Below are 19,332 nucleotides of genomic sequence, written 5' to 3' on the forward strand. Positions count from 1 at the left end.
ATCTTATCGAAAACCACCTCACAGAAACATGAGAATAATGCTTGATCACATTCTGGTCACTGTGGTCAGTCAAGTTACACATCAACAACAATCAGAGCCTCATGGGCCTGTAGAACGAAAACAGGTAATTCAGTATTTGTATTATCAGAGTTCCAGAATAAAGTACAAAGAGAGTGGGACTGAGAGACTATTCAAGGAAATAATGGATAAAACTTCCCTAATTTGGTAAAGGACAAAACCCTACAGACTGAAGAACCTGAGCAAATGAGAAACACGATAAACCAAAGAAATCCATGCCAATACACACTGTAATTAAACTTTAGAGAGGTAAAAACAAACAAAAACAAATCTTAAAAGCAGTCAGAGAGAAACAACACATAATCTAGAGAGGAACTCCACTTGTAAAGACAGTGGATTTCTCATCTGAAACAACAGAGGCCAGAAGGAAGTAGCATTTTATTTTAAATGCTTGCTTATTGTACGTTGAGATATAATTTACATACCACAAGAAAAAAAAAAAAACTAAAAACAGAACTACCGTATGACCCAGCAGTCCCACTACTGGGCATATATCCTGAGAAAACCATAATTCAAAAAGAGTCATGTACCACAATGTTCACTGCAGCTCTATTTACAATAGCCAGGACATGGAAGCAACCTAACTGTTCATCGACAGATGAATGGATAAAGAAGATGTGACATATATATACAATGGAATATTATTCAGCCATAAAAAGAAATGAAATTGAGTTATTTGTAGTGAGGTGGATGGACCTAGAGTCTGTCATACAGAGTGAAGTAAGTCAGAAAGAGAAAAACAAATAATGTATGTTAACACATATATATGGAATCAAAAAAAAAAAAAAAAGGTTATGAAGAACCTAGGGGCAGGACAGGAATAAAGACGCAGACGTAGAGAATGGACTTGAGGACACGGGGAGGGGCAAGGGTAAGCTGGACGAAGTGAGAGAGTGGCATTGACATACACACACTACCAAATGTAAAATCGATAGCTACTGGGAAGCAGCCACATAGCACAGGGAGATCAGCTCAGTGCTTGGTGACCACCTAGAGGGGTGGGATAGGGAGGGTGGGAGGGAGACGCAAGAGGGAGGAGATATGGGGATATATGTATATGTGTGGCTGAATCACTTTGTTATAAAGTAGAAACAAACACCCCATCGTAGAGCAATTATACTCCAATAAAGATGTTTAAAAAAATAATAAATAAATTTTTTAAAAAAGTAAAAAATAAGATTTAAATTTACTTATTACAAACCCTAGACCCTAGTGAAGTCTATGAGCACATATAACAGGTTTTCTGACCAGGTCATTCTTCACTCACTCCATTTTCTATACCCAAGATAAAGCTGTAAATCAGCACTGACCTATCTTGGAAGAAAGAAGGCTGTTTGCAGTCTAAAACACCAAGGCAAAAAAAGGATAACTGAAGCTTCTGAAGGTAGTTATACAAAGCCCCTCTGTGCCTCAATTTCCAATAAACTGGGAATAAAACAGTTGTAAAGATTAAATGAGATACTGCATGTGAAATGCCTGTCTACTGCCTAATACAGAGCAAACACTCAATAAATAGTAGCTGCTATTATTATAGCAGGTATTTATTACTAAAAAGAGTGTTAGGCTGGAAGATGGATGATCAATTTTCTAGGTCACACAAACTTGGTTGTGATCTCAAGCAAGTTATATGGCTTATCTAGATTTCCATCTCCTCTGAGAGGTGAGAGAGTTGATGATCAGCAGGGTCCCTTTTAGCTCTGCCAGTTTAAGAGCCAATGATGCTAAACTGGCTTCTTTAAGCTCTCCGATAGTCTCAGAGATTCTTTTCTTGGAGATTGGCTATATGAGCTATATGTCATTCAACTAATTGAATCTTATTCCAAGGTTAGCACCAACATGCTATCTGTGTGACCTCAGCCGGGCAGTTTCAGATAGACGTATCGCATAGTCCAAGAGCTTTGTTCATAATTCTAAGCAGTACAAATGTTTACATAGTTACACATCTGCATGGATATCTGGCGCTCCTGATAAAGTACCCATTTATCCTTCTAATGGTGATCCCACCCTAATTTGCCTCTGGAGGACCATCCCTTTCCTCACATCTGGTCCATGTGCTTCTGGTGAAATTGTTCTCAACTGTGTGGCTGAACCACACTGACTCCATTTTGTCAGCTCCATCTTAGGTCTGCAGTCCTACCCCTTCCCTTTCTGCATGACTGTACTTTAGCCTACTCACAAGGAATGCGCCCAAGCCAGCTTTTACCTTTGTCTTCATCTGATATGAAAACTGGAAGAATGCCTTTGCTGACGCAGATAGTTAATAGTTCTCTATCAGCTTACCCTTGTCTTCAACTGATATGAAAACTGGAAGAATGCCTTTTGCTGATGCAGGTAGTTAACAGTCATGAGACCCCTCAGGGAAGGGCAGGGAGGAAAAACAGGGGTTCCTGTCAGTGTGGACCAACCACGCTTCTCCCAAGTAGTCAGATTCTATTTTTAGCTTTGGTCCCTTTAAATCCTCCTTACCCTTTTCAGAGGCAGAGTACGGCTATGAATGCTTCTGGATCATCTCCTGATCCTTCCTACCCGTGTGTAAGTTACCCACAATAAACTTCACAATTACCCTTTATGGAGTTGCCTGCTTAGTTTTTTGGTCTTAAAGTTCTTGCTTAGTTCAGGGGATATAATTCACTATCTCTTCCTTCCAACCATTAATCTCCTGATTTGTTTAGATCTAGGCCAATCAGTGAACAGGCATTGATTCAGGGTAAGAACACGACCCATTCAGAGTGAAGTTACATGCAATGAGATCTTTTTTTTGCCTTCTGGGAAAGAGTCACATCCAAATTCTTTCCCTCTGGACTTGAATCTGGAAGCATGTAGCTCTGGGATGATGAGGGGAGAGGCTGCTACCATGGAGCTGAGAAATGGAAAGCAAGAAAAACTGGGTGCTCAGTCATGCTCTTTGAACACTGGCTTAAGCCTGAAGAACCTACTCCTGGTCTTTCATGTACATGAGTCAATAAAATTCCTTTTTATGGGGGGTGTAACCCAGTCTGATTTGGGTTTTAAACTGTTACTTACAACCCAAAGAATTTAAACTGTTTTACACATGGTCCAAATGTAAACAAAATAATTCCCTTATTAGCAGGTTTGTTTTATAGACTATCTGAAGCAAGGTATCTCACAAAAGTTGGGAGTGGAGAGCATTCATCCTTCAGGAAAAGCCCATGGAAATAAGGCTTTAAATATTAATTTAAATTAATTTTGCTAATATTAGCTTAGTTTCATCAGAGCAAGGATGGGCCTGTATGCACAAAAAACCTATTCTCTTTCCAGTGAATGGGCCTTGCCTTAAAAGTCACAGACCCAAACATGGGCACTTGTAAGAGATGGCCAAGAGCACCTGAATAGCTTCATCTTGTCTGTAACCAGAAATTATCACCATAGGGCTCACATAGAGAAGGTCACCAACAAAAGTGCGGAATGATAAGCAGTGGCTCCACAGGAAGCAACCTGCCCATCTTCCCAATTGACATGCTGGAAACAGAGTGGCCCAAACTTGGGTTGCTGAGATGATATAACAAAAGTGTTTGAAAAACAGCATTTTTGGATGGACATTTGTTAACCTATTAACCCATAGAAGTGGAGTTTGGAGTTTTCAATAAAGTAATGCTAATGTTAAACCTTTTTTTTCCTTTTGCCTTACCATTCCCATCATTCACCTTTGTCAAATGAGAAAATAACACCTATGTGAAAGTTTTCTGTAAAACTGTAAAGTGTTATTCAATACTGCTTTGCACTCTGAACTAGCTTTGCTTGGAGCTGATCTGGCTCTCTCTCTCCCTTACGTGCTGTAATAAAGTAAGATAAAGGGACCATTTTAGGCCCACCTTCTTCTTTTTTTTTTTTTAGCAGGGCTGACTTTATCACTAAAGTCAGTAGGGTGTGATGGTTTTGATTTATAACTTTCTCAACAGGTTAGCCATGATATATCCACAAAAGTTATTTGGTTGATATTCTGTCTAGTGGCTATTCACATGGCTTCTCTTTCAAAGGAACAGAGGTCATGGCAGCCAAAATCCCACCCCCAGATCCACTCAATTTCACTGTCAGCGTAATACACTCCTGACTTTCCTGTAATCTGCAGGACTTTAGGAAAACTGCAAGTGGCTCTGTGGTAACAGAAGGTGCCACTTCCTGGGTAAGCCCATGGACATGAAATTCTGGGAACATACATATCACACCACAAAACTTAGTATTAAGACCATCCCCTAGTTTCTCACAGAATAGCCGCTTTTCCATAATGATCAGACTGGAAGAAACAAAGACCATTCCTTACAAAACACCTGTTCTCATCTCCTTTACCTCTCAACTTCTGCTGCCTTTTCTTTCTCCTCTACCACCTCTTCTGCAACAGGTATCTCTGAACTCCATCTGCCACTGCATTCCCACCCGTTTCATTCCAGCCCATGCTACTAGGATCCGGCACCTTTGGCTGACAACTTCTAGCTTCCAGATTTCTTTGTTGTTATCCACAGTTCCCAATATATTGGGATGGGGTGGGCAACAAAACAAAAAACACATTCATACAGAAAACTGAGCTAAACAGGGTAATCCTCATATAAGAAAATGTAAGAATACAGCAAACTGATTTCAAATTTATGATCCCCGTTTGAATTGTGTTAAGTAACTATACAATTGCTACGTTATCTTATTACATAATAGTACAAGCTTCAAAATTATTTGAATCATTCCAGGCAAACAACATCCAGGAAAGTTAAAGACAAAGAACTTCACTAACTTTTCTTCCTTTTTTGAAGTTGAGTAAACCTTTTCTCCATGTCTACATATGGAAAGCATACCTGAAAGCATCAATACCAGTATGTAATATTTTTAAAACTCTTTGCTTTTTCTTTTCATAAAAAATTAAACATACATGCAGTGTACTACAGCTACTTAAAATAAGTAAAAATATATTGTGATTTGTATTATCAATCTTCTGAGAAATAAATAATAACCTGTTACTACAGTAGCTGAGAACACAGTTCTAGAATTGAGATACTCTTCTCTGGGCCCTAGTCTGGGCTCACTCTGCATGTCTCCTGCTTTCAGGGCTTTTAGAACTGTTTTCAGTGTTTTACTTTTGTATATACTCTAAATTTGGCCCGAAGGTATGGTTTTACTGCAATCCTCTCCCTGCCCCAACTCCCCTGCTGCCCAGGTAACCAACGATAACAACCCAGGGTATATCATATCCTTCTATAGTTTGTTTCTGTGCTCTAATAGTCATATCACACATTTGTCCATCACTTTTCAATACTTTAATCCTTGCACAACCATGTGAGACAAGAAAGGGAAAGAATCCAAGTAGTTAGGAAACTGAGATTTAGATTTTATTTTTTGATTTAATAATTCATTTATAGTACTCAATATACTCACTGTTACTTAATAGGAACTTAATAGGTTGCACAAGATACAGGCACTTAAATATAAAAGAACAGTGAACTAAAGTTTCCTCACCAATGCAGTCTATACTCTTACTACAATACTTACTACTCCCACCAAGCTTTGGGCCAGTTAGCATAGGAACAAATAAAGGGACTGCAGGAAGCACACACTTAAAAGATCTGCTTCCAAATTGGAAGCTCCCAAACACTGGAGTTTTGCTTCCACTCTAGCCCTCACAGTCATGTTGGAGGTAGGTAGCTAAGAGGGAATGAAGCAGCAAGATTCAGATACTGGATGTAAAACGTTTAAATTTAATATACTTTATAGGAAATGATTTTACTTTGGGTCCATTAGTAAATTGTTACTGTTCCATGGAAAGATCTTAGAAAAACTAAGCTGTTGCGATCTGCAGCAATATGAACTGACAGGTACGGCACTGTAATACCAGGAGCAAACACACACATAGTCTTAAGCAGTCTGACAATATCTACTATTCATTTTTCCCAGTCCTGACTGTGGGGAGGATTAAGTGTACTAGTGCTCGGAAGTTCAGTTCTGCTTAAGGGGCCAGACACCTGTGGCTCTGGAGCCTCAAAGAAACAAAGAGGAATAGGAGGATTTAAAAAAGAAGTTCTATCACTGAAAGAATTTTTGTGAATGAGGTAAAGAGAAATTAGAACCCTGAGAGATAGTAACTTAATCTGTTATTTGGTCAAATAATTACCATCTTCTTTGCAATGATAACTAAGGACATCTACTTGTAGCTTTGTGACAAAGAATTTTTCCATCAGAACTGTGAAAACCACCAATTCACCCCATTAGCAGGTAGGAGCCCTTCTCCCTTTAATTTTCACTTTTACTTGGGGTAGATTCCCTAGGCAAAGCCAGTGCCCTCTGAGATCTATAAATAAAATTTCTCAACAGTAGCACATTTAGCAGCCCAGTACAACTAGGAAGATAGCAATTTAATCGGACATTTGTCTTTTCTTGTTGTCCCTAAGCCCCAACAGGAAATGCACAGCTAAGGAACCATTCTGCTTATGGACAAGGTAGGGAGAAATAAATCTCCCTTAAGTAATATCGCCAGACTTTAGATATTCTGCACAAGTCTGCTTAAACTGAATTGATAGATTCATTAGTAGGCAAAAGAATGGGCTCATGCAACTATTCATGTTATCTAGTGGCCAAAACTGGCACTTCAAAATGACATACTAGTTAGGTTAAAAATAATTTAACTTTTACTGTTCTTTTTCCTGTTTTTCTTTTTTAAACTAATGACAGTGGTTTGTTTTTTTAAAAATTTATTTATTATTTATTTATTATTATTACTTTTTGGCTGTGTTGGGTCTTTGTTTCTGTGCGAGGGCTTTCTCTAGTTGCGGCAAGCGGGGGCCACTCTTCATCGCGATGCGCGGGCCTCTCACTATCGCGGCCTCTCTTGTTGCGGAGCACAGGCTCCAGACGTGCAGGCTCAGTAGTTGTGGCTCACGGGCCTAGTTGCTCCGTGGCATGTGGGATCTCCCCAGACCAGGGCTCGAACCCGTGTCCCCTGCATTGGCAGGCAGATTCTCAACCACTGTGCCACCAGGGAAGCCCATTTTTCCTGTTTTTTGGGGGGTTTTTTACAGTAAAAGAGAACATTTAATGTATGTCATGAAAACGTCTTTTATACCAGATTTCAATGACCATTGAAAAATGCAATAAATAATGTGAGATAAAATAATTTTTAGACAAAGTAGAGAGGGTTTATGAATGAAGGAAATTCTAAAGGATATAACACAGGAAGGAAACTTGTCCTGGATGGAAAGTTTGAGAAGTGAAATAGAACAGAGAGCAAATAAAGTAGTAAATATGTAGATAAATCCAAATGAACACTGACACTTAAAAACAATACACAATACAAATACTACATATGATAATACACAATTATGTAAGGCTGATGAATTTTTTTTTAAACATCTTTATTGGAGCATAATTGCTTTACAATGGTGTGTTAGTTTCTGCTGTATAACAAAGTGAATCAGTTATACATATACATATACATATATCCCCATATCTCCTCCCTCTTGCATCACCCTCCCACCCTCCCTGTCCCACCCCTCTAGGTGGACACAAAGCACGGAGCTGATCTCCCTGTGCTATGCAGCTGCTTCCCACTAACTATCTATTTTACATTTGGTAGTGTATATATGTCCATGCCACTCTCTCACTTCGTCCCAGCTTACGCTTGCCCCTCCCCGTGTCCTCAAGTCCATTCTCTACGTCTGCGTCTTTATTCCTGTCCTGCCCTTAGGTTCTTTGGAAACATTTTTTTTTTTTTTTTTTAGATTCCATACATATGTGTTAGCATACGGTATTTGTTTTTCTCTTTCTGACTTACTTTACTCTGTATGACAGTCTCCAGGTCCATCCACCTCACTACAAATAACTCAATTTCGTTTCTTTTTATTTTCCTGTTTTTGAAAAAAATTCCCTTAATATATCAAAAGCAGAAATAATCAGATTCATTATTTTCACTGATGGTTCAATTCTGACACATCCCTAACCCATTTTACTTCTCTGGTTCTCAGTTTCATCATCTGTAAAACAGGTCCAAGACTAGCTGATCTATTAGGTTCACTTACAACTTGAAAATTATTGAACTCAGACTTCCAGAACTTGTGCTTACAAACTAAGCATTCTACACTTCATTACGATTATGGAATGAAACATCACTTGCTCTAGTTATAAATGAAAATTAACATACTTATGTATACATTCTCATCCTGAATCAGAAATATAATTCCAATCAAAGGCAAAATGATTAAGAATAATTTTAATGAACTGTAAAAATACATCTGCTCTAGTTATGATGGGGAAAAATTCTACTATGGCTATTTAAATACAAAGTTCAGGGACTTCCCTGGTGGCGCAGTGGTTAAGAATCCACCTGCCAATGCAGGGGACACGGGTTCAAGCCCTGGTCCGGGAAGATCCCACATGCCATGGAGCAACTAAGCCCGTGCGCCACAACTACTGAGCCTGTGCTCTAGAGCCCACGAGCCTCAACTACTGAGCCCGCGCACCGCAACTACTGAAGCCTGCGTGCCTAGAGCCCATGCTCTGCAACAAGAGAAGCCACTGCAATAGAAGCCCGCGCACCGCAATGAAGAGTAGCCCCCGCTCACCGCAACTAGAGAAAGCCCATGCGCAGCAACGAAGACCCAGTGCAGCCAAAGAAAAAAAAATAAAGTTCAGTGTCTTCTGATAAATGAAGGATCCCAAAGGATAAATATGGTGATAGAGTATTACATGATTGGATATCTAAAACTAAATTAATAATTTGGCACAGATTTACATTGATAATATCAAAAGCCATCTGTGGGGCTTCCCTGGTGGCGCAGTGGTTGAGAATCTGCCTGTCAATGCAGGGGACACGGGTTCGAGCCCTGGTGTGGGAAGGTCCCACATGCCGCGGAGCAACTAGGCCTGTGAGCCACAACTACTGAGCCTGCGCGTCTGGAGCCTGTGCTCTGCAACAAGAGAGGCCGCGATAGCGAGAGGCCCGCGCACCGCGATGAAGAGTGGCCCCCGCTTGCCGCAACTAGAGAAAGCCCTCACACAGAAACGAAGACCCAACACAGCCAAAAATAAATTAAAAAAAAAAAAAAAGCTATCTGTGAAAACTGTACTGGAATCAAGAAATAGACTTATTATATTTAGAAGTTTAAAACTATTTAGGCCCTCATTGTTCAGGGGAAAATTGAAATTAATAGGTGGTTCTTTAAGCTGAATTAGGTTTGATTTTATATGTAAAGTGTTCAGGTTTTCTGTGTCTCTGTCGTACAGACGTGAACCTTGGAGTTCTACTAAAAAGAAGCTCCTAAATGTCCTAATGTATGTAAAATAATCTGGCAGGGGGTCTGGCACATGGCAAATGCTCAACAGGTAATTTGTTTTCTTCTCTTTTCCTCCCCTATCAGTAGATATAAAATACCAGGATGAAAAAAAATAAGATTAAAATAATGAAAAAGGATCAGGAGTTTAAACAGGAGCTGAAATAAACACCCTCTGCTCTGTTATCAGGCACCCATCTTCCTTGGCTGTTTAAGAAGTTCTTAACCACATAAAACAGAAGCACCTGTGAATGTTTGTGTTCTATTACATATACTTTTACAGAGAAATGAAGCACAATAACAGCACTGAAATGAAGAAAACTTTCTTTAAAGTCATTTATTCACAACAGATTGTAAGTAGGTCAAAGACCGTTTTCATTAAAAACAAAAAAAGTCTATTTTTTTCCTGAAAAAGCATGTTCTATTTTCAAATGAACAAGTGATGTTAGATCTTCCTGAGAGAAAATTATAAATTAAATAATCAGTGTGTATTAAATGATAGCCTGGGAAAAGAAAGGCCTCAGGAGATACTCTTTTTTTGTTTGTTTGTTTTGCTTAGATGAATACATTCAGCTTCATGTGTTTTGAGTGTCTTGGTACTATGGTGACAGGGGACATAAACATATAAAACTGGCTTTCCAGGAAAATAATGAAATGTGATCTATATTAACAGAATGTTTTTCTAAAGAACTTTGTGAAAAATATGTCAATATGTTTATACATAATGTTCACATTATGTAATAGAAGTTTTGGAAATGTTCATTTTTCCCATTCCAATATATACTGAAATATCAATGAAAATTCCCTCAATAACACAAAGGAGGAACTACAGCCAAGTAGGCAGAGGGGAGAGAGGCTTGGGAGGAAGCTGTGAAATTTTAAGGAAAAATGCATCATAGACTCACTCCATTTTAAAGCTTATAAAGGACTTTAGAGATAGATATTTCAGGGATTTCATCAACAGAACTTCATTTTTAAAGATGAGCATTGGTATGTTTACAATCTTTCATTAGAAACAACATATATCCTCAAATGTGTTAATATACCACATTTTAACATCCTGGAGTCCATCAATACATTGCCTCAAGTTGCCAAGTTATCTAGTTTTTGTGTAGAACTCAAATAAATAAGAAGCTCTTCCATTATCTCTGACTTACTGAAGCAAGTCATTTTATCACTTATCTTCATGACTCATGATTTTCTTGATACCATGAATCCAAAATGATATGTAGAAGTAAACTGGATGAGGGGAAAGGAGAAATAGTTCTCTTTTAAATTTCTGGCTGAGAAAATGTGGAGGGCCATCATTCTTTTTTCTTGTTTTTTTGAAGTATAGTTGATTTACAATGTTGTGTTAGTTTCTGGTATACAGCAAAGTGATTCAGTTATACATATATATATTCTTTTTCATCTTCTCTTCCATTATGGTTTATTAAAGGATACTCAGTATAGTTCCCCATGCTATACAGTAGGACCTTGTTGTTTATCTATTTTACATATAGCAGTTTGTATCTGCTAGTCCCAAACTCCTAATTCATCCCTCCCCCACCACCCCCTTTCCCTTTTGGTAACCAGAAGTTTGTTCCCTGTCTGTTAGTCTGTTTCTGTTTCACAAATAAGTTCATTTGTGTCATATTTTAGATTCTACATATAAGTGATATCAGGTGGCACATGTCTTTCTCTTTCTGACTTACTTCATTTAGTATGATAATCTCTAGGTCAATTCATGTTGCCGCAAATGGCATTATTTCATTCTTTTTTATGGCTGAGTAGTAACTGTGTATATATACTACATCTTCTTTATCCATTCATTTGTTGCCGATGGACATTTAGGTTGCTTCCATGTCTTGGCTATTGTAAATAGTGCTGCTGTGAACATAGGGGTGCATGTATCTTTTTGGATTATAGCTTTGTCCAGATGTATGCCCAGGAGTGGGATTGCTGGATCATATGGCAACTCTATTTTTAGTTTTTTAATGAACCTCCATACTGTTCTCCATAGTGGCCGCACCAATTTACGTTCTCACCAACAGTGTAGAAGGGTTCCCTTTTTTCCACACCCTCTCCAGCATTTGTTATTTGTAAACTTTTTAATGATGGCCATTCTGACAGGTGTGAGGTGATACCTCATTGTGGTTTTGATTTGCATTTCTCTAATAATTAGCGATGTTGAGCATCTTTTCATGTGCCTATTGGCCATCACTATGTCTTCTTTGGTGAAATGTCTATTTAGGTCTTCTGCCCATTTTTTGATTGGGTTGTTTGTTTTTTTGTTGTTGAGTTGTATGAGCTGTTTGTATATTTTGGAAATTAAGCCTGAAGGGCCATCACTCTTATACCTCACAGTTAGACAGAAAATTCAGATAAGGGAGATTAATTCAGAAAAAGGAGATAGTATTAACTAACCAAAATCCCATTTACCATTTGTTGAATTCTTCACCACAAATTCTGTTATAGCCTGTGAAATCTAGGAATGTCCACCTATGAGGACAGTCAACCATAAGTAAATTCAGTTTTAAAATAAGCAGTCCTTTGGATCATATTCATGCTTCCATTCACTCATTCATTTATTCAATGAACATTTTACTTGGAAGCTACTATATGCCAGGCATCGGGAATATAATAGGAAGCAAGAGCCCACAAAAATCTCTCTGAACTCAAAGATCTTCTCAGTCTATCAAGGGGTTAAGATTAGGTAACCAGCAATTATTTGTAATATAGAGTGATATACGTAAGATTTAACTATCTATTTACACAATAGTAAGCTAGAAACTATACAGTTAAAAACTTAAATAAAACTGAAAGTTTCTCTCTCTCTCTTTTTTTTCACCTTGTCCAAATTTCATTTTTTCCAACAGTTATTTGCTTGGTTCCTGTACTAGGTCATCTAAACAAGGCATGTCTGAAAGTGAAAGGGAGTGGTACTAATAACTTTGCTGGATTAGGGACTGCCCTGGTCAAATGGGGATACATGGTCATCCTAGTGATGGGAAATGTAAATATCTCTTCCTAGTCCACTTTTTCCAAAAAACAGTATTCTGAAGAGTGTGATCATCAAAAAGCATAAGAGAACAGATATGTTCATGATCTGAAGTAGGCTAATTAAATCCACGTGGACATGTTTTTCCTTTAGACTTTATGGTCTCTATGGTGTCAGAGCCACAACTTCCATGACCACATTTTGATATGCAGAAGAGGGGAAAAGATTCTCTCCAGAATGCTTTGCTTGTAATAAGGTTAGAGACTTTACATTTTTCTAACTTACCAGGTCTTTGGATTTCTGTCAGGTACCACAAAACCAGGTACAAAAGAATCCTAAATCAAGGATGTTCCAACAAAACTTCAACAGCAGCCTACGGATGCCTGCAGGGACCTGTCTATAGATTCCTAGGTCCAGATCAAGGTAGCAAGATGCTGGTTGGCATACTGGCGCCTCCACAGTTCTCAAATTAGCACTAACATTTTCTGAAATATCTAAAGGAAAGAAAATTCAGGATTTCTGGACAGAAATTAGTAACAAGAAACTGTTTATACTGCAGGCAACAGAAGCAGCAATTCAGAACCCATTTTTTATTTCATGCTCGTTTAGCAGAGGAACTGTGAGCCCTCTGAGGAAGAAGATGCATGGCTGGGGCTGGAAGTACGTGCCTGGAGCTAGAAAATCTGAGGAGCAGATATCCTTTCTGATATGAGGACGAACCTATATATTTCTGCTTTGACTCTTAAGGGTAGAAACTAGGAGAAAGGGTTTGCTTGACTTTCCTTCAAGTGTGTGTGGGCGCACGTGCACGAGACAGAAAGACGAGAGAGACAAGAGAGACAGAGAGACAGAAAGCTTGAGTGTACAAGCACAAGAGTGGGTGTGCTTTGGAATCAAAGTGAAGGGCTGAATATTAAGAATTTTCAAATTATTACCTGCATAAGAAATCAGATACTACTAGTCATTCAAAGTCAACAGTCAGGCTGGCTGCATAAGAATCACTCCTAAAAACTCAGGTTCCTTGGCCTATCTCTAAGATTAGATTAGGTAAGGAACCAAAGACCATGAATTACTACAACTCCTTCCAGTTTCTTAAGCCCTTTAACTTCCCCACAATTGTTTTATTTTATGTGTTTCCCCAAAATGATGAAAAATACTTTTGAGGCTATCCTTAGAAAACTGGGGAAAATGCATCTTAATCTGAAGCCAGTTTTTGAGACAAAGGTTAGAGTGAATTCAGTATAAAGTTAGGAAGGTACTTTGCATCATTGGGATTTGTTGTAAGGAAAGGAGTAACCCTGGGAAACCCCTGGTTAGGGGTTTGTGATAGTAATCCTGTTCGGTTCTTGACTCTGGTTGTCACAGAATTATCATTTTCTGTTTTGTACCTCCTCTCCTCATATATTGTCCCCAACTGGTCTAAGACAGGGAAACTGGGGGAAAAAGAGGGTGCACTGCAGCAGAGAAGGGTGATATAACATTAGTTATGTCTGCTTTTCATAAATGTGTGCCGCCCTTTCCAATAACTTCAAAATCGGCTGCTGATTGGTGAAGACCACATTCTCTTCAGTTTTCTGAAGGTTTATTCCATTAGATGAAGTGTATTAGTGTACCCTAACAAGCAAAGACTTAATTCTAGTATCTAGGATCTATTTTTAGAAAATATGGAAAACTAACCAAATCATGCCTGCAGGAAGGAAAAAAATACCATTTTTCCCTTTTACATGACACTTAAAAAAATCTAACTAAAGTAAGCACATCACAGATTCAGAGAAAGGAATTGTGAGGGAAGGTGTCATTCTTCTAGAATTTAAGTTAAATGGTGTTTAAACAGAGTGCTGTAACAAAAAAAAAAGAAAATAACAAGTTTTGGTGGAGATGTGGGGAAACTGGAACCCTTGTACATTGCTGGTAGGAATGTAAAATGATTCAGTTGCTGTGGAAAATAGTAATGGCTGTTCCCCCAAAAGTTAAACATATAATAACTATATAATATAGCAATTCCACTCCTTGGTATACACCCAAAAGAACTGAAAACAGGTATCCAAACAAATATATGTATACACCTGTTAATAGCAGCACTATGTCCAATAGCCAGAAAGTGGAAACCCAAATGTCCATCAAAGGATGAAGAAATAAGTAAATTGTGGTTTATATATATATGCAATGGAAGCCATAAAAAGGAATGAAGTACTGACAGATGTTACAATGTAGATAATCCTTAAAAGCATTATGCTAAGTGAAAGATGCCATACACAAAAGGTCATATATTGTAGGATTCCATTTATATAATATATTCAGACTAGGCAAATCCACGCAGACAGGAAGCAGACTGGTAGTTCCCAGGCACTGGAGGGAGTGGGGAGTGGTAAGTAACTGCTGAATGGGTATGGGTTTCTTTTTGGGGTGATGAAACTGTTTTGGAACTACACAGAGCTGGTGGTTGTAAAACACTGTCAATGTACTAAATGCCACTGAATTGTTCACTTTAAAATGTTTATTTGATGGGCTTCCCTGGTGGCGCAGTGGTTGAGAATCTGCCTGCCAATGCAGGGGACACGAGTTCGAGCCCTGGTCTGGGAAGATCCCACATGCCGTGGAGCAAATGGGCCCGTGAGCCACAACTACTGAGTCTGCGCGTCTGGAGTCTGTGCTCCGCAACAAGAGGCTGCGACAGTGAGAGGCCCGCGCACCGCGATGAAGAGTGGTCCTCGCTCGCCACAACTAGAGAAAGCCCTTGCACAGAAACGAAGACCCAACATACCCAAAAATAAATAAATTTAAAAAAAAAAATGTTTATTTGAATGTCATGTGAATTTAACCTGAATGGAAAAAAAAAAAAAGACAAGTGCAATGCCTTCTCAGCAGATGTGGGTGTGTTTTTCCCACAACTAAGAAACAGGTGTTGGTCTGCACATACCTGGAAGACAAGGTTGATGTTGCTGAGGTACCAAGTTTGGGTCTGGAGGCAAGGGTAATTCCTCAGAAATATACTTTAAAAGTTCCTTCCCCTGGTATGTTACCTGCACATAATTAAACACAGAACTTCAAAATCATATATTTTATAAGAAGCAAATACACCTTTCTCCTGCAAATTGTAACTCCAGTAAAGTATTGACTGTTGTACATTATGTAGTGGCAAACTAGCCCACAGCCAAATCTGGGCTGCCATCTTTTTTGTAAATAAAGTTTTACTAGAACACAGTGATACCCATTCATTTACTTAACATCTATGGCTGCTTTTATGCTACAACAGTATGGAGTAGTTTTGACAGAGACCATATGCTCACAAAGCCTGAAATATGTATTATCTGGCCCTTTACAGAAAAAATTGCTGATCCCTGATATGTATCATTAATTCTCTCATATGTTCACTTATTCAACAAATATTAATCCAGCACCTGCTACTTTATAACTTTAAAAAATTAATGTTGCATTAATAAAATTAAGTCATAAAAGTAAAATGGTACTTTTCAAGAAATCAGATACACAACTGGTTAGATTAACTGCATTTTAGGTCTATATATCAAAGTTTTTTTGTTTTTCTTGGTTTTTTTTTTGAACTTAGTTATTGTTAATCAGCCCAAAAGGTCAGAGCTTAGAAATATGTACATACAAATGGGCTGGACTGAGGAGGACTGGCAAACACCTGCCAGAAATGTTCTGAGACCAAGGGTCTTTGCATCCTCCGGACTTAGTTCTAGAGCAGTCTAATAATATACTCCCAGAAGCTAGGTTCACTATGGTTAAACCAGCAAGTCTCAACTTGGACATCCCTTCCTCCAGGATGCCTTCCTATAACTGCTAAGCTCAAGTAATGACCCTCTTCTAGGATCCCATAAAGTCTGTGCTAATATTTCTGTCAAGGCACTTACCCCACTTAAAGGAAGTTATGTATTAATGTGTCCGTTTCCACTAAACTATAGGCTCCTTGAAGAAGGATCTGTATAATATTACTTTTTATTCTCTAGCTCTTCATACAGTGCCTGACAATACTAGGAAAAAACTCTTAAGTCCCAGCTCTTAAGCAAAATTCTTAAATTCTCTGAGCCTGAGTTTGTGCACCTGTTAAATGAGTATCTCCAGATTTTTAAGTTGTGAGGAGTAAAGGAGATAATATATATGATAATATATACTTTTGGCATGCTGTCTAGCACATCCTGAGTGCTCAGTAAATGCTTGTTACTGAACAGAGCGAGGAAGGCCTAAGGAATACAGAATGGTTAGGCAGCCTTTTAGCTCAATCCTATGACTAAACAAAGCTTGGTAATGTTAATGGAACAGACCTGGCCTACTCAGTATGCTAAACCCTCCTCACTTGCCAGGGAAAAAGAGCGATGAGGCCACTGAATGCCACCTGTCATTTCTCCAAACAACTAACATTTAAAAACAATGGATTTTGAACATTCATCCAAAAACAGCAGAATACACATTCAAGTGCACATGGGACATTTTCCAGGATAGATCACATACTAGGCCACAAAACAAGTCTCAATCAATTTAAGAAGACTAAAATCATATCAAGCATCTTTTCCAACCACAACACTATGTGACTAGAAATCAACTACAAGAAAAAAAACTGCAAAATATCTCCACAAATACGTGGAGGCTAAACAATATGCTACTAAACAACCAACGGTTCACTGAAGAAAGCAAAGAAGAAAAACAAAATACCTAGAGACAAATGAAAACAAAATCATGATGATCCAAAATCTATGGGATGCAGCAAAAGCAGTTGTAAGAGGGAAGTTTATAGCGACACAAGCTTACCTCAGGAAACAAGAAAAAATCTCAAATAAATGACCTAATCTTACACCTAAAGGAACTAGAGAAAGAAGAACAAACAAAACCTAAAGTTTGTAGAAGGAAAGAAATCATAAGGATCAGAGCAGAAATAAATGACACAGAGACTAAAAAATAGAAAAAGTCAATGAAACTAAAATCTGATTCTTTGAACAGATAAAATTGATAAACCTTTAGTCAGACTTATCAAGAAAAAAAGGGAGAGGGCCCAAGTCAATAAAATCAGAAATGAAAAGGAGAAGTTACAACCAACACCACAGAAATACTAAGGATCTTAAGAGACTACTACAAACAACTACATGCCAATAAAATGGACAATCTAGAAGAAATGGACAAATTCTTAGAAATGTACAATCTCCCCACACTAAACGAGGAAGAAATAGAAAATCTGAATAGACCAATTACCAGCAATGAAATTGAATCAGTAATTTAAAAACTCCCAGCAAACAAAAGTAAAGGACCAGATGGCTTCACAGGTGAATTCTACCAAACATTTAGAGAAGAGTTAACACCTATCCTTCTCAAACTATTCCAAAAAAACTGCAGAGGAAGGAACACTTTCAAACTCATTCTAGAAGGCCAGCATCACACTGATACCAAAACCAAACAAGATATCACAAAAAAACCTCACAAAATTATAGCTAATATCACTGATAAACATAGACACAAAAATTCTCACAAAATATTAGCAAACTGAATCCAACAATACATTAAGAGGACCATACACCATGATCAAGTGGGATTTATCCTAGGTATGCAAGGATTTTTTGATGTCTGCAAATCGATCAATGTGATATACTACATTAACAAACTGAAGAATAAAAATCATATGATCATCTCAATAGATGCAGAAAAAGCTTTGACCAAATTCAACATCCATTTATAATAAAAACACTCCAGAAAGTGGGCACAGAGGGAATATACCTCAACATAATAAAGATCACATATGACAAACCCAGAGTTAACATCATACTCATGGTGAAAAGCTGAAAGCATTTCCTCTAAGATCAGAAACAAGACAAAGATGCCCACTCTTGCTACTTTTATTCACACAGTATTGGAAGTCCTAGCCACAACAATCAGGCAAGAAAAAGAAATAAAAGGCATCCCAATTGGAAACACATAAGTAAAACTGTCATTGTTTGCAGATGACATGATACTATACATAGAAAATACTAAAAACACCACCAGAAAACTACCAGAGCTCATCAGTGAATTCAGAAAAGCTGCAGGATACAAAATTAATATATAGAAATTTGTTGCCTTTCTATACATTAACAATGAACTATGTATGCATATGGCTGATTCACTTTGTTGTACAACAGAAACTAACACAGCATTGTGAAGCAATTATACGCCAATAAAAATGTATTTTAAAAAAAAAACAATGAACCATCAGAAAGAGATTAAGGAAACAATCTCATTTACCATTCCATCAAAAAGAATAAAATACCTAGGAATAAACCTACCTAAGGAGGTAAAAGTCCTGCACTTGGGAAACTGTAAGACACTGATGAAAGAAACTGAAAATGAAACAAACAAATGGAAAGAAAAACATGTTCTTGGACTGGAAGAATTAATATTGTTAAAATGACCATACTACCCAAGGCAATCTACAGATTCAATGCAACCCCTATCAAAATACCAATGGCATTTTGCACAGAACTAGAACAAATAATTTAAAAATTTGTATAAAACCACAAAAGACCTGAATAGCCAAAACAATCTTGAGAAAGAAGAACAGAGCTGGAGGAATCATACTCCCTGACTTAAGATTATACTACAAAGCTACAGTCATCAAAACAGTATGGGCACAAAAAACACACACACAGATCAACAGAACAGAATAGAGAGCCCAGAAGTAAACCTATGCACTTATGGTCAATTAATCTAGGACAAAGGAGGCAAGAATATACAATGGAGGAAAGACAGTCTCTTCAATAAGTGGTGCTGGGAAAACTGGACAGCTACATGTAAAAAAATGAAATTAGAACATTTCTCATACCATATACCAATCCAAATGGATTAAAGACCTAAATGTAAGACTGGAAATCATAAAATTCCCAGAAGAGAACATAGGCAGAACACGCTTTGATATAAATCAGAGCAATATTGTTTTGGATCTGTCTCCTAAGGCAAAGGAAACAAAATAAAAAATAAACAAATGGGACCTACTTAAACTTAAAAGCTTTTGTACAGCAAAAG

General features: G+C 37.9%; 1 protein-coding gene across 1 annotated transcript in view; it reads right to left on the bottom strand.

Moving 5' to 3' along the window:
* The window catches only part of ANKRD31 (ankyrin repeat domain 31), a 132,115-nt gene that overhangs the window by 2,541 nt on the left and 110,242 nt on the right, over positions 1 to 19,332 (bottom strand). Inside the window, exon 24 of the mRNA XM_036849202.1 lies at positions 15,245 to 15,347. Coding sequence (XP_036705097.1) covers positions 15,245 to 15,347 — 103 coding nt within the window. The remainder of the gene's footprint in view (positions 1 to 15,244; positions 15,348 to 19,332) is intronic.

Source organism: Balaenoptera musculus, chromosome 3 (assembly GCF_009873245.2).
Source record: "Balaenoptera musculus isolate JJ_BM4_2016_0621 chromosome 3, mBalMus1.pri.v3, whole genome shotgun sequence".
NCBI lineage: Eukaryota > Metazoa > Chordata > Mammalia > Artiodactyla > Balaenopteridae > Balaenoptera > Balaenoptera musculus.